Raw genomic sequence first — 16,268 nt, forward strand, 5'->3', positions numbered from 1 at the left:
ACCCTGGGCTCCATGGCTGCAAACCTGCAGACCCCTGTCGATACCAGCACGAGCCTCCAGGACTGGCAGCGCCAGATGTCGGGGGGGCGTCGGATGGCCAGTCCGTTCGCATCCCCCACCCATGGAGAGGCCTGGGGGCCATCGGGCACCCTGAGGGAGGAGGAGGTGGTGTGGTCCGTCCCGGCTCCCTCTGTAGGGGTGGTCCCGGTACACCGCGACACCTCGGACTCCCCCCCCTTCCGTCCCAGGTGCATCGGGTGGGCAACGGGCAGGACAGGCTGGCAGCTCGCCATCCCAGTCGCCCGGGCCGCAGCCTGGCCCATCTAGGCCAGGACGCCCCAGGAAACGGCCGCCAAAGGGATCCAGTGTCAGAGGGCAGGAATCACAGGAGTCCACCTCCAGTTCTGCTGTACCGTCTGGGGAACCACGTAGACGTAGTCAAAGGGCCCGTAAGGCCAAACAATTAGACACTGAGTAAGTTGGCACGGGTGCAGGGCACAGATGAGTTTTAGGGGCTAGGGCACGTGCATGAACTCCTTTGGTTATTAAAGTCAATGTTACACCTACCGAAGCTGCCTTTGTGCTCTGTCCAAAGTGTGCGGGGGTGTCATGTACGTTGAGCGCAAGTGTGTGTGTGAGGGGTGGTCTTACCTCAGCCCCAGGTGAGTCTGCCCCCTTCCCCCTGGGCCGCCATCAACATCCCCCGGGCAGAGGACGGGACCGTGCGCTGCAGTGTCACAGCCGCATGCAGGAATGGTCCGGGTGGATGGTGGTACTGTGGCCATGGGTCAGACATAGTCCAACGATGTAGAGCCAGGAGCTCATCGCAGGGCGGGTTGTCATCATCCTCCATGGCCTGCGATAGACACGCGTCCACCCGCAACTGTGTGAGCCCGGCCCGTTGTGCCGCAGGTGGATCGGCAATGGGGGGGGGGGGGGGCGGGGCGGTGTGCATGCGGGTGGGGTGGGTGGGGTTGGGGAGGGGGGTGAGGGTGCTGGGTGGGTGGATGGGTGGGGGTTGTGGGTGGTCGGCTGTTGCCATGGTGTGCGGTCTGTGGCCATACTACCCGATTCCCACGCCCATCTAGTCAGTGAAGCGGGCGTCTATCAGTCTGTCCTGCGCCCGCTGGGCCAGCCGGTAACGGTGGACAGCCACCCGCCTGTGTCTACCCCGTCTGCCCTGACCATTGCCCCCATCCCCCTCATCTGGGGAGGACTGGGCCTCTTCCTGCTGCTCCTCCACTCCGCCCTCCTCTGCCTGCGGCACATCGCCCCTCTGCTGGGCTATGTTGTGCAGGACGCAGCACACCACAATGATGCGGCCGACCCTATCTGACCGATACTGGAGGGCGCCCCCAGAGAGGTCCAGGCACCTGAAACGCATCTTCAGCACGCCAAAGCACCTCTCGATCACTCCCCTTGTCGCTACATGGGCATCATTGTAGCGGTTCTCCGCCTCATTGCGTGGCCTCCGTATAGGCGTCATCAGCCACGATCGCAATGGGTAGCCCCTGTCGCCCAGCAACCAGCCCCTCAGCCGGGGATGGCGTCCCTCGTACATGCCGGGGATGGATGACCGCGACAACACGAATGAGTCGTGTACACTGCCTGGGTGACGGGCGCAGACGTGCAGGATCATCATGCGGTGGTCGCAGACCACCTGTACGTTCATCGAATAGGTCCCCTTCCTATTAGTGAACACGGCCCTGTTATCTGCAGGTGGCCGCACGGCGACGTGCATCCCATCGATCGCGCCCTGGACCATGGGGAACCCGGCCACGGCAGAGAAGCCCACGGCCCGGGCATCTTGGCTGGCCCGGTCCACGGGGAAGCGGATGTAGCGGTGCGCCATGGCATATAGGGCATCTGTCACTGCCCGGATGCACCGGTGCACCGATGTCTGCGATATGCCCGACAGGTCCCCACTACGGTGCCTGGAATGACCCCGTTGCATAAAAGTTCAGGGCCACCGTAACCTTGACGGACACGGGGAGAGGTCAGTGCCACGCGGTGACAGGTGTGCCAGCAGGTGGCAGATGTGTGCCACGGTTTCCCGGCTCATCCGGAGTCTCCTCCTGCATTCCCGGTCCGTGAGGTCCTGGTATGACTGCCGGGGCCGGTACACACGGGGCGCCCTCGGGTGCCTCCGTTGCCGTGGGGCCGCGACGTCCTCCTCCCCCTCCTCGTCCTGTCGGTCAGGTGTCCCTTCAGCCTGGGCGGCTGCCGCCTGCCCCTCTGCGGCAGCCTGCGCCGCCTCTCTGGCACGCTCCTCCTCCTCCTTCTCATCCAGGGCAACATAGACATGAGCGGCTGCCACCACGGCGGCCAACATCGCTGGATGATCTGAAAACATGACGGCCTGGTGGGGGGGAGGGGAACGACGACATGTCATCATTGCCCATATCCCCTCCTCCCCCCAGCCAGGTGGCATGGACCGCATGGGTCCAACTGTTGGAGGCTGGCACCTGGCCAGGTGGACCAACTCACTTGCCCTCCCATCCCCCTCCTCGGCACGGACCCCCCCCCCACCTCCACCCCGGCACGGACCCCCCCCAACCTCCACCCCGGCACGGACCCCCCCCCCAACCTCCACCACAGCACGGACCCCCCCCCAACCTCCACCCCAGCACGGACCCCCCCCCAACCTCCACCCCGGCACGGACCCCCCCCCAACATCCACCCCAGCACGGACCCCCCCCCCAACCTCCACCCCGGCACGGACCCCCCCCCCAACCTCCACCCCGGCACGGACCCCCCCCAACCTCCACCCCAGCACGGACCCCCCCCCCCCCCCCAACCTCCACCCCGGCACGGACCCCCTCCCGGCACTCCCCCGGAGCCCAGCCTACTCTAACCACCCCCCCCGCCGCACACACACACACACAACCCGAGACATACCTCTCCTCACGCAATCAGACTGCGGCCACGCCATTTCCTGCCCAGAGCCAACCCCCAAGGCCGTCACTCACCTCCACGCTGGTCGGCGTGAGCCTGGAGCACCGGGTCACGCCGATGAAAAGGAGGTTTGATTCACGTCGACGTGAACGGTCATCACGTCGACGGGACTTCGGCCCATCCGGACGGGAGAATATTGGCAGGCCCAAAATCGGCTGCCTTGCGCAGACCCGTGACATTCTCCGCGGCAGCGGCGCCATTAACGCCCCGCTGACTTTTCTCCCTTCGGAGACTTCGGCGGGGGGGAGGGGGCGGGATTTACGGCGGCCAACAGCCATTCTCCGACCCTCTGGGGGGTCGGAGAATGACGCCCCAGATCTTTAAAAGAATCTGTCAAACTTTTCTGAATCAGACAGTATATTTGTGCTACACATACAGATTAAACAATCAAATAAAACTAGGAGGAATTAATCTGAAATCCAAGTAATTTTCTAATTCACAAACTGTCCACGGAATGCTCTCTGTCGTTATAGCAACAGGGATTTGTGGGGATGGTTTGACATAATTCACAAGAGTTTAAAAATCAATTGGAAGTATTCTTATAAAACTGGAGGATTACAATCCGAGTTGGTTTTCAGAAAACATTGAATTTGGATTTTGTTTATTGTCACGTGTACCGAGGTACAGTGAAAAGTATTTTTCTGTGAGCAGCTCAACAGATCATTAAGTACATGAAAATAAAATAAAATACATAATAGGGCAACACAAGGTACACAATGTAACTACATAAGCACTGGCATCGGGTGAAGAATACAGCGGTGTAGTGTTAATGAGGTCAGTCCATAAGAGGGTCACTTAGAAGTGTGGTAACAGCGGGGAAGAAGCTGTTTTTGAGTCTATTCGTGCGTGTTCTCAGACTTTTGTATCTCCTGCCCGATGAAAGAAGCTGGAAGAGTTAGAGTTAGGGAGAGGTCTTTGATTATGCTGCCCGCTTTCCCCAGGCAGCGGGAGGTGTAGATGGAGTCAGTGGATGGGAGGCAGGCTCGTGTGATGGACTGGGCTGTGTTCACGACTCTGAAGTTTCTTGCGGTCTTGGGCCGAGCAGTTGCCATACCAGGCTTGGTTCAAACATACACAGTCTAAATGCTTTTAATTAACTTTCAATCCTTTAAAAAAATTTTTCAGAGTAGCCAGTTATTTTTCTTTTCCAATTAAGGGGCAATTTAGCGTGGCCAATCCACCTAACCAGCACATTTTTGGGTTGTGGGGGTGAAACTCACGCAGACATGGGGTGAATGTGCAAACTCCACACGGACAGTGACCCAGGGCCGGGATTCAAACCCAGGTCCTCAGCGCCTCCGTCCCAGTGCTAACCACTGCGCCACATGCTGCCCTATTAACTTTCAATCCTGACAATAATCATTTGGCCTTCTCGCGCACACACTAATCACTGGGTATTTATGCGTGGCTTTTGCTCGAAAGGTGTTGGTTTGATATTCTTTACTATCAGTGAGTTGAAAGCTCTCAACAGATTAGAGCACTAAATATTGAACAAACACTTGTTTTTTTCCAATCTCCAGGTTATAAAACATGAAGTGTAAATACATTTAATAGCTTCAATATCTTGTGTTTTCTAAATGCTATACATAAATAAATTTAGCATTTTCATCATTTCTTACAATGCTCATTAACATTTTTAGGTTATGAATGGATTCAAAGCATGCTGTAAATCAAATTCATTGATGTCAAAAGCTACTTCATGTACAGAAAAGAAAAGAAAACCTTTGGGGTGAAAATCAGCTATTTTTACAAAGGAAATGCTACAGGGGAAAACACTGTGTGATCTCTGAAACTCAAACTCCCGGTGATGTCTTCCATTACACCAAGCTCAGTAAACATGTTTTGCAAAGTTCAGTAAAACTATCAGAGGGACGAAGAACGAGCTGTTTATTAGGAACTGTTCCGTGTCTAAAATATTTACACTCGCCACCTTCCATGTGTGTCAAAACAACTTAGATAGCAGCAAACAGCGTCGGTGTTGGGAGTCCATCATGCACTCCAATCAATGTCTCAAAACTGGAGCATCTTTTTGAACTCAGTCACTGAAACACTTTATGGTCCCTTTCACCAGCAAGCACTGACCTCCATTCCTCTCTTTCTGGTTTAATTTGCATTATATTCGAGCCCAAAAATAGTCAGGTAAAGTCCTATAAATAATTAAAGATTTCTGCACACTCTCTAAGTTTTACATCGAAGAGATTCCAAGGTAAAGACCTCACTTATAAGGCGACATGCGAGACCAGCAACACTAGCAGTGAACCTGTAACCAACACGTAAAATCACTGTCAACTGAACCTGTAACCAGCTGCTACCGACCTGTAACCAACTCCTTCCAATCTGTAACCAACATGCAAGATCATTATGAGCTGATACTGACCGGTGACCAACACGAAAGATCATTATCAACTGCTACCCACCTGTAAACAACACGAAAGATCATTATCAACTACTACTGACCGCAACCAACACGTAAGAATATTATTAACTGCTACTGACCTCTAACCAACACGCAAGATAATTTTCAACTGCTACTGACCTGTAACTAACATGTAAGATCATTGGACGGTATGGTGGCACAGTGGTTAGCACTGCTGCCTCAAGGCACCGAGGAGCCGGGTTCAATCCCGACCCTGGGTCACTGTCCGTGTGGCATTTGCACATTCTCCCTGTGACTGCGTGGGTTTCGCCGGCTAGGTGGAGTGACCATGCTAAATTGCCCCCTTAGTTGGAAAAAATAATTGGGTACTCTAAATGTATTTTTAAAAACATTTAAGACCATTATCAACTGCTACTGACCTGTAACCAACATGAAAGATCATTATCAATGGCTACTGACATGTAACCAACATGTAAGATCAGTATCAACTGCTCCTGACATGTAACCAACACGCAAGATCATTATCAATTGCTCCTGACCTGTAATAATAATAATAATCGCTTATTGTCACAAGTAGGCTTCAATGAAGTCACTGTGAAAAGCCCCTAGTCGCTACATTCCGGCGCCTGTTCGGGGAAGCCGTTACGGGAATTGAACCCGCGCTGCTGCCTTGTTCTGCATTACAAGCCGGCTGTTTTGCCCACTGTGCAAAACCATCCCCTACCAACATGCAAGATCATTATCAACTGCTCCTGACATGTAACCAACATGTAAGCTCATTATCAACTGCTACTGACATGTAACCAACATGCAAGATCAGTACCAACTGCTACTGACATGTAACCAACATGTAAGACCATTATCAACTGCTCTTGACCTGTAACTAACATGCAAGATCAGTACCAACTGCTCCTGACATGTAAACAACATGTAAGATCATTATCAACTTCTCCTGACATGTAACCAACATGCAAGATCGTTATCAAATGCTCCTGACATGTAACCAACATGTAAGATCGTTATCAACTGTAATTGAGCAAGTTACTGATTTGAGAAAAGCAGTAAAGGGGGAGGGGGTGATGATGTAGGGGGTAGGAAAATCTAATCCTGTGTATATAATTTCCATTTCCATCCCTTAAACATCATTTTAACTAAAATCCCCGGGTGCCTTTATGAAGAATTTCTTCTGACAGGAAATGTGCCAGCTCTGGCACTTTTACCACCTTCCCCCAATGCCATCCCGCCAAGCCCACATCTGGGGAATGAACCCGTCCACCAGGGATACCTTTACTGCTGCCACGCACACACACCTGGAATCATTTCACCATTGACCAATTGTTTTTCATTCCCTTTGGTTAACTATCTCCTGAGGTAAAGATGTTGCTCTACACATTCCACTCCAAGTCTGTGTTTTGATTAAACAAAGACACGGATGGTTAAAATGCTGAAGGAGAACTTCCTTACAGATTCCATGTGTGGTTAGGACAGCTCCCCCCTCCAGCTGCAACTCTCAAGTGCAGCACGGAGATCGAAAGAGACGGATGTCAGTGCAGTGTCAATTCAATCAATCACAACTTCAAACCCGTGAATGCATGAAGCCATTGTTAACCAGACAAGTTTTTAAAGTTTTATTAAGAACACACTAAACTCATCTGGCCGATTGGGCTGTGGAAAATTATTTTCAGACCTCTCTACACTTACTGTAGACAATTTCGACCAATTTAGGAGCTTTACATCTACAGCCATTAGCAACTCAATTTCTTACTGAGCGCAACCTTACTCAGCACATTCCTGACATCGCGTGAACAAAGCAAGAGGTTGGTAGCGGTGAGCCTTATGCAAATCAATGTCACAGAATGTCACCACCTTTTGTAGGCTGTAGCACAAACAGAAATTGGTGATTAACCAATCCTGCTGAATGATTTTATTGCCACTCCAGAGCGACCAATTGTTGAAATAGTCTGTCTTATTGCTCTATAGAGTTAGGCATTTAGATGTGAAACCTTTAAACTAGTCGACAGATTATTCACAACATGGCAGCTCCATACAAGTCCAGACATTATCCTCACCCTCAATCGTCACTAAATTGCCAAACAAGATTGATAACAAGGTAGCTGTGATCTTCCATCAGATCTGGGGATAGCTAGAAATGTTATAGGGTTCAGTGAAAGGGGAGGGGTGGGTAAAGACACAAAGTGGAAGGTTTGTGATGGTCAACGGGAATTGGGGGTAGGAGACAGGAAAGATTGAATGACAAAAGGGTACAAAATCCAAAGGAAGTGGTAATGAGAGAAGTGATTAAAGAGTCTCCTTACTAGACCGTCCCATTTACTTGTCCCAATCTCCCCTGTCTTGCAACCTGCCACCAACCTGTCCTTTCGCTCTTTTTCCATCTTCTGCCCTTCCTCTTGCTCAAAGCCTATTATCTCTTAACTCTTCCCAGATCGGAGGAAAGGCCATCGACCTGAAGCGTTATCTGTTTTCTCTCTCCACAGATGCTGCCTGACCTATTGAGCATTCCCAGTATTTCACATTTCTAGCACCCGCAGTATTTTTGCACTTATGTTGACTGTGATCAGGGGCGTCATTCTCCGACCCCCCGCCGGGTTGGAGAATCGCCGGGGGCTGCCGTGAATCCCGCCCCCGCCGGTTGCCGAAGTCTCCGGTACCGGATATTCGGCGGGGGCGGGAATCGGGCCGCGCCAGCTGGCGGGGCAACAAAGGCCGTTTCCGCCAGCTGGCGGGGCGGAAATCCCTCCGGCTTCGGCCTAGCCCCTCAATGTTGGGGCTCAGCCCCCAAAGATGCGGAGCATTCCGCACCTTTGGGGCGGCGCGATGCCCGCCTGATTGGCGCCGTTTTGGGCGCCAGTCGGCGGACATCGCGCCGTTTCGGGAGAATTTCGCCCCTTGTCTTGTTAAGTCACTTCTGCACTAATGTAACGTTCGTCACAAACAAACAAATATCAAGCTAAGGACCTGAGCTCACATCAGAATTTCAGCTTTTAAAGATCACACAGTGAATTGTGCAGTGAAGTTATAGCAGAAAAAGGCCCATATAAAAAGTTCAAACAGTACAAAAAAATGCTCCGTTATTTACTTAAAAGATACAATTCCTAATCTACCTTTTTAAAAAAGTTCCATTTGTATTTGCAAAGAGTAAGTGAATACATGCTGATGGTCCGAACCATCTCCGGCTCTTTGAATAAAGCAGCAATGCCCTCACAGCGGCTCCCTCTCTATAGTTTGTGTTGAATGAACAGTTCTGGGTGAATTACAACAACACAGAAAATAGGTCGTTGTGTTTCTATCATACAGCAGACAGGTGGTGAGAAATATTAGTCACTCAAATGGAACCACCTGGTTACGAGTAAGCTGCATTATGCAATTTCTGATCAATTAGTGCGAACTACAGGATTCCCTTTTTAAATGTATCTGCAAAAGGACGAAACAGTTACATTTATCCCTGACTGGTCATCTTCTGACCTGCAGCTCCCAGTGGGGAGTTTTGTTTGCTGAGAGAGATGTCAGCACAGACAGTCCTGAGAAATCTTCCCTCCCTCAGACTGGTTTGGACAAATGACTTCTTAATGCAACTCAAGATGGGCATCTGTGACGTCTTCTATTCTGGGATTGTGCAAAAATTAAAAACATTTCCTCGTGTTGAGCCACGGATCAGGAGCACAGGCGCGTTGTGCAAACAAACCACTGTCTGTGCTCCGGGAGGAAGACATGGGAATAACTTCAGAATCCATTTCAGAAAGGAATAAGTGGGATTCCCATGACAACAAGGTCGTGGCCTGTTTAACACTGCAAGTGTTGCACGCGCTTGTTAGGGCAGACGTTTCTGGGTCAGCGCTGCAGTAAAAATCTACATTTAGTGTAGGAGGGTTGAGGGAAAGGGAGGTGGTTGGATGAATGCAGGGTCACCAGAGAGAAGCTGACGGTGGTTAGCGCTTAACATTTCTTTGGCAAAAGGTGAGGAATCATCACGCCTGAACTGTACAAGGAGCAGGCTTCCAAGTGCAGAGGACGACTAGAATTGTGCTGGCAGGCAAAGCTTTGAGTTTCTGAAGAATGCTTCGCAATATTGTGAGGGCACGACTCATCATCCAAACCCAGATTACGCTTTGTATTTTTTACCACTTCTGGAGATTTGATGGAACAGAGTCATGGAGAAAGCCATACCAAGGATCTGGAAGAGACCAAAACAGAGCAGAATTAACTGAGAGATGCCAACATGAAAGGAGTCAAGATTTTACCAATGTTCTGGCTCCCTATTTCTAAACATCTGCCAACATTGCAGTCCCAGTGGGAACAGCACACAGCACGGAGAAAACTCTGTGTAGAACAGAATACGAGGGTAGCAAATGTGTCTTGAGAAGCAGGGAACAATAGATGTTGTGGAATAATGATCAGGACTCACTCAAAAGTGTGTGGCCTGCAGATTAACCAGGACATTTAGAATTGGAAATGATCTCGAATAGCACATCGGCTTCAGGAGGTTTAATGGAAGTGTTTAAAAATGGTGTCGCCTGCCATGGGAATCGTCGCGAGTGGGGGGGAAAATTTGATGGACCAGCAAAAGGGCAGGAATGGAAAATTCTCCCCAATGTCCGTGTTCGGGTATTCTGAGCGCAAAAGGTTTGGGAATACGCAGGGGCATGTGGACAGGTAGGTGACTAGGTTAGATATCAGAAGGCTTTATCTTTACGTAAAGAGCTGTCAAATCTTGGAAGAAGTGTCATGCAATGAAACATCATAGAAGATAACCTTTCGGCCCATTGTGCCTGTCTTTGAAAGACTATCAAATTGCCATGCTCAAGCCCCATGATCCTGCAAAAGCTTTCAGGTATACACCCAATTCCCTTCTGAAATTTATCATTGCCTAAAAAATTCTCATCTCCCCTCTGGCTATACTGCTGATAAACTTAAATCTGTGTCCCTCTGGTTACCAACCCCAAAACCACTGGAAACAGTTTTCACCATAGTTACTCTATCAAAACCTATCATGGGCAGCATGGTAGCATAGTGGTTAGCACAGTTGCTTCACAGCTCCATGGTCCCAGGTTCGATTTTCGGCTTGGGTCACTGTGCGGAGTCTGCATGTTTGCCCCGTGTCTGCGTGGGTTTCCTCCGAGTACTCCGGTTTTTTCCCACAGTCCAAAGGTGTGCAGGTTAGGTGGATTGGCTGTGCTAAATTGCAGTTAGTGTCCAAAAAAGGTTAGGTGGCGTTACTGGGTTAGGGGGATTGGGTGGAGGTGTGAGGGTGCTCTTTCCAAGGGCTGGTGCAGACTTCATGGGCCGAATGGCCTCCTTCCGCACTGAAAATTCTATGAGCCTATGTTTTTGAACGCACTTATCCAATCTCCCCTTAAACGTCTCTGCTCCAAAAGGAACAAACCCAACTTCACCAATCTCTGCATGTTGCAGAAACTTCTCATCCCGCTTTTCTCTGATCTCCTCTCATATCCTCTCCCAGCTCGTCCTTCCCATGAGAGCCACCTCCTCCTTCCTTTCACCTATTCTCACTGAATTGCTGACTGCCCAGCTTCCCTTCCTTGCTCTCACACTAGCTGCTGATATTGTTCACGATCAACAACTCTCTCCTCGAAAAGACAAACCCCTCGTCCCCTCCATCCTTGCAATCTACCGCCCCACCTCCAACCTCCCTTTCCCAAAACACATGGTCATCATTCTGCAGCCACAAGTTTAAAACCCCCCTCCCCAATCAGATTTCCATCCCTGCCACTGCCTTTGTCCAACACCATCACCTCCTTCATGTTTTAGTTTCTCTTGCTATGTTTGGATGTTCTACCCAAATCGAGTGAAGATTTCAGACACCTTGCGGGAGGCGAGGTTCCGGGGGGAATACTGCTGTAACCTAACTGTTAAACCTTCACTGCTCTGAGCCGACTTGGAAGGGTCATTCTGGCTGTCTCTGGTTAGACCTCCTGATGGTTCTTTCAAGTTTCAAAACCCAGATCAGGTTAAGCGATGTAGAGGGCAGCATGGTGGCTCAGTGGTTAGCACTGCTGCCTCACGGCGCCGAGGTCCCAGGTTCGATCCCGGCTCTGGGTCACTGTCCATGTAGAGTTTGCACATTCTCCCCGTGTCTGCGTGGGTCTCACCCCCACAACCCAAAGATGTGCAGGATAGGTGGATTGGCCACACTAAATTGCCCCTTAATTGTAAAAAATGAATATGGCACTCTATATTTAAAAAGAAAGGTTAAGCGATGTAAGAGTTGGCAAAGCTACTGCCTCGCTGATTCAATCAAACTAAGAAGAAAATATTCCACAAGGACAAAGGGGAAGGTGTCTAAATTGATCAAAGAAACTATTCGAACACTGAAGAGGATATGAAGGAGTCAAAAGCAGAGTCTGGTTAGAATTAAAAATCACTGGAAGAGTTATTACAATGCTGGGTGCATACTGTATGTTACCAAATTGTGGGAAGGGACCAAGTTTATAACAAAAGGCCAGGGGGATGCAAAAACTATAGAAGAGTGAGAAGAAGGGACCTTAATTACCCTAATAAAGACTGGAGTAGTAACAGTGCAAAATGGGAGGAATTTCTGAACACTGTGTTTCCTGCCAACGCAAGATGGTCGCCGATGCATGTCGCACATGTGCAGACAACCAATATGTAATTCGGCGGAGACACTGTGTCAGCAAAACCCCTCTTTTGAAAAAAAAATCCTGAAGGGGAAGGGAATATTATAACAATCAGAGAAACTTTGTTTTCCTTCCCCATTGTCGTGTTGGGTGTTCCGCGATACAGACGAACCAACACGGTTGCAGATGGTACAACTCTGTTTTATTACTATCAATAACAACGTCTGTAAACTTATGACTGTGGTTCGTTCTTTACCCTTTAACCTGTGGACCCAGCCCTTACACTATCTTTGAGAGGCACTCAGCACATGGTGTATGTCTGAGTGGCACGCTGTGAGCTCTGTGCCCTGAGCTGTCTCCTGCTGGAATGAGTGGGAACTGTGGTGTTCCCCGTTTTATAGTGCGTGTGCTCTTGTTGTGGGTCGTGATGCCTTCTGGAGTCAAAATCTTCAGGATTTCAATTGACGTGGTCTTTCTGGACTCATGAGTAGCCCTACTCTGATTGTTGAGTGCTTCTGTGCAGACGAGCTGAGTTCTGTCAGTCTCGCTGTGATCCTGCACATCCTGTATGTCGATTGTGATCACATTGTCACTGTTTTCACATACAGTGGGTAGCCTTACATTGTCTTCTTGTTGATTATGTGAGCTTAGTAGACTTTCATAGTCTGCTTCTGGTTGCTCAGATGTGGTGGGTAGACCTTCATGGTCTTGTTCATGCATTGCGTTTGCTATGGAGGGTTTGCTTGCTTCCATTTTGGAGTCTGTCAATGAGCTGTCTGTGAAGGCTTGCGTCGCTCTCTCTGTGGAGGCTTGCGTCGCTCTCTCTGTGGAGGCTTGCGTCGCTCTCTCTGTGGAGGCTTGTGTCGCTCTCTCTGGAGTCTTTCATCGCTCTCTCTGTGGAGTTGTGCAGTGTTTTTGCTGTAGAGTCGATCTCTGCTCTCTGTGTGGCGTTGTCTTCTTCTTGGGTATTGCTGTCACCCAATGTATCGACGATCTGCCATGTCATCGTGGTATTGGATTCATCTACCGTGAGTAGAGTCGTGTTGAACTTTGCAACCGTGTGGCTGATGTTGTGATCAGCATATCCGAATAACTCAGCCAACTCAGCCATGTCTGAGTAGTATTGTTCGATAAGACAAATCATTTCTTTTTGTTTCGGAGTTGTTATCGTTCTCTTCACTGTAGGTGGTGCAGACTGCTTGTTATTGTCAACTGCTGGTATAAGTTCAGGCATTGCTCTGTCTTTTGAGGTAAGAAAATTGGGTTTTACAGCTTTAAGTGTCTTGTTTTTAATTTTTCGGGCATTCCCCTTTTAAGTGGGCGTGGTCCAGATCCTCTGACGTCATGACGCTCGTGAAGTCATGCGTAGGAATCGATGGCGCATGCGCAAATCGATCTTCCTTTACTGTGCGGTGTTTTGTACACCGCGCAGCGCAGAACCATCTTCGAATGGTGCGATCTTTTCTTTCAACTGGGCATGCGGGCTTGCGCATGCGAACGCAAAACGGCTGATTTTAGCTACGCATGCGCGGCTTCTGTTTCCTGCGCATGCGCAGGCGCAGATTTTCAACTTTTGTTCCCCGGAGACTGTAAATTGTGCTCAGATGCAATTTTACAGTGGATTTTAGCGTTTTTACTTTGTAAAAAGTTAAAGATACTTTTTCCTTTTGATCTGGACTTTTCACTCGTGATTTCTAGACTGAACCCTTTCTGTTCTGGTAGTGATTGTTTGAGTTTTGCATCACGCATTCCCTGTGCAATTTGGTCTCTGAGCATACAGTACTCTTCAAATTCAATATAGTACTCTTCAAATTTTTTTCAGTATTACTTCTAATTTCGCGCTGTCTTCACCTTTCAAGTATTTAAAGCAATTATATATTTCTCTAGCTTCATGTCCTGCGATGAGCAGGACTATTTTCATTTATTCTGAGGCTGCTTCTAAATCATTAGCTATGATATATATATCGAACATTTGTTTAAATCTTTTCCAGTCGTTACTTAAATTACCGGTTGTGTTCAGCTGCGGTGGGCTTCCAACAAATATCATCGAATTACCAAACTCTTCCCACGTCGAATGTCCGGTAGGAGTTTTCCTTTCCATTTTGGTCTTTGTGTCTGCAGCTTGTGTAATGTAATAATAAGCGTTCTGAAGTCTCCTGGTACCATGTGTTGTTCCTTGTGTCTGAATAAAGCTCGTAGCCTTACAGTTGAAGTAGATGCTTTATTTTGAGTTTGTTCTCTCTCCAGCGCTTAAACTATGTTACATCTGTGCTGTCTGTCTGTGTCCTGCTTCCAGCTGCCGTTCCTGTGAAGTGCCCTCTAACTTCCTGTCTGTCTCTATTTATACCTCTCCCGTGCTCCCTCTAGTGCTTGCTCAGTTGTATTGCACCTACATTGACCCCTTGTATATATACAGATCACTACATGTAAACAGTATGAAGCCCGAGAATCTAGTCTGCCTCCCGTACTGCCCTCCCCAACCCCCTGCATGCCCAGCTGTAGATAGGGGTGTGAGGGGCCTCTGCCTATTGGAGCCAAACCCTGGGGGAGCTGCTGATTGCTATTTGAAAGTAGCTTTACCTGTATCACTACGATGGACATCACAGTGGAGCCAATAACAGCTGTCTGTTTCTCAAGCAACGCCTCAATCGTATTGTAGCAACCCTGAAACAGAGAGAGGTTCTGTTAGCATCCCTGCCTTCCAGCAAAGGCAAAGGTTCACTTGGGGAATGTCATACTGGAATATCGAGCACTTACCGGCACAAACCAGTTGCTCGGACTGCCCCCTCCACAACTTGGGCTGGATTCCTGACAGCAGGAGTCAGGGACTGTGTTACTGCCCATGATCACATCCCAATCAGTGGAGTTATCAACGCCACAGCACTTATACTGCAGGAAAAAAGACAGAGAGAGACATCACCATAATGGTACTGAACTGTGGGTGGGCGTTTGTGTGAGAGCATCGGGGGATGTCTGTGTGTGAAGGTGTCCAGGGGTGTGTCCATGTGCGTATGGGGGATGTTTGTGTAAGGGTGTGTGTGAAGGAATATGTGTGCGTGAGGAGATGTGTGAGAGTGTGTGACGGTATGTGTGAGGGTGTGTGTTTGCGCGAGGGTGTGTGGGACTGTGTTCATGAGGGTATGTGCATGTGTGAGGGTGCATGCGCGAGGGGAGGGTGCGCGCGCGAGGGGAGGGTGCGCGCGCGAGGGGAGGGTGCGCACGCGAGGGGAGGGTGCGCACGCGAGGGGAGGGTGCGTGCGTGAGGGGAGGGTGCGTGCGCGAGGGTGTGCGCGCGAGGGGAGGGTGCGTGCATGAGGGGAGGGTGTGTGCGCGAGGGGAGGGTGCGTGCGTGAGGGGAGGGTGCATGCGCGTGGGGAGGGTGTGTGCACGAGGGGAGGGTGCGCGCGCGAGGGGAGGGTGCGCGCGCGAGGGGAGGGTGCGCGCGCGAGGGGAGGGTGCGTGCGCGAGGGGAGGGTGCGCGCGCGAGGGGAGGGTGCGTGCGCGAGGGGAGGGTGCGTGCGCGATCTGAAGGGTGCGTGCGCGAGGGGAGGGTGCGCGCGTGAGGGGAGGGTGTGTGCGCGAGGGGAGGGTGCGTGCTCGAGGGGAGGGTGCGCGCGCGAGGGGAGGGTGCGTGCTCGTGGGGGAGGGTGCGCGCGCGAGGGGAGGGTGCGCGCATGCTCGAGGGGAGGGAGCGTGCTCGAGGGGAGGGTGTGCGCGCGAGGGGAGGGCGTGCGCGCGAGGGGAGGGCGCGCGTGTGAGGGGAGCGCGCGCGCGAGCGAGGGGAGGGTGCATGCGCAAGGGGAGGGTGCGTGCAGGAGGGGAGGGAGCGTGCTCGAGGGGAAGGTGCGTGCGGAGGGGAGGGTGCGCGCGAGGGGAGGGTGCGTGCGCGAGGGGAGGGTGCGTGCACGAAGGAGGTTGGACGCGAGGGAGGGTGGGCACGGGGGAGGAGGGGCACGAGGGAGGGTGCACGCGGGGCAGGCTGTGCGCGCGGGGTGTGCTTGGGGGAGGGTGCGCGCGGAGGAGGATGTGCGCGGGACTGGGTGCGCACGGGGCAGGGTGCGCGCGAGGCAGAGTGCGCGCGAGGCAGGGTGCGCGCGAGGCAGGGTGCGCGCGGGGGAGGGTGCGCGCGGGGGAGGATGCGCGCGGGGGAGGATGCGCGCGGGGGGTGTGTGTGCGAGGGAGGGAGTGTGCGCGAGGGAGGGAGTGCGCGCGAGGGAGGGCGTGTGTGAGGGAGGGTGTGTGTGGGAGGAAGGGTGTGTGTTGGAGGAGAGGGTGTGTGTGTTTGAGGGAGGGTGTGTGGGGGAGGGAGTGTGTGTGGGAGG

The 16,268-nt window shown here is 51.2% G+C and overlaps 1 protein-coding gene across 5 annotated transcripts in view; it reads right to left on the bottom strand.

The window, feature by feature from the left end:
• Positions 1 to 3,522: 3,522 nt before the first annotated feature.
• Positions 3,523 to 16,268, bottom strand: part of tspan9a (tetraspanin 9a) — a 286,143-nt gene continuing 273,397 nt past the window's right edge. For all 5 annotated transcript variants that reach the window (XM_072484908.1, XM_072484909.1, XM_072484907.1 and 2 more), the window contains 3 exons: positions 14,704 to 14,835; positions 14,527 to 14,610; positions 3,523 to 9,524 (listed from right to left, as the gene is read on the bottom strand). In XM_072484908.1, coding sequence (XP_072341009.1) covers positions 9,453 to 9,524; positions 14,527 to 14,610; positions 14,704 to 14,835 — 288 coding nt within the window. In that variant the 3' untranslated portion in view covers positions 3,523 to 9,452. The remainder of the gene's footprint in view (positions 9,525 to 14,526; positions 14,611 to 14,703; positions 14,836 to 16,268) is intronic.

The sequence above is a fragment of the Scyliorhinus torazame genome, chromosome 19, assembly GCF_047496885.1.
Source record: "Scyliorhinus torazame isolate Kashiwa2021f chromosome 19, sScyTor2.1, whole genome shotgun sequence".
In the NCBI taxonomy this organism is placed as follows: domain Eukaryota; kingdom Metazoa; phylum Chordata; class Chondrichthyes; order Carcharhiniformes; family Scyliorhinidae; genus Scyliorhinus; species Scyliorhinus torazame.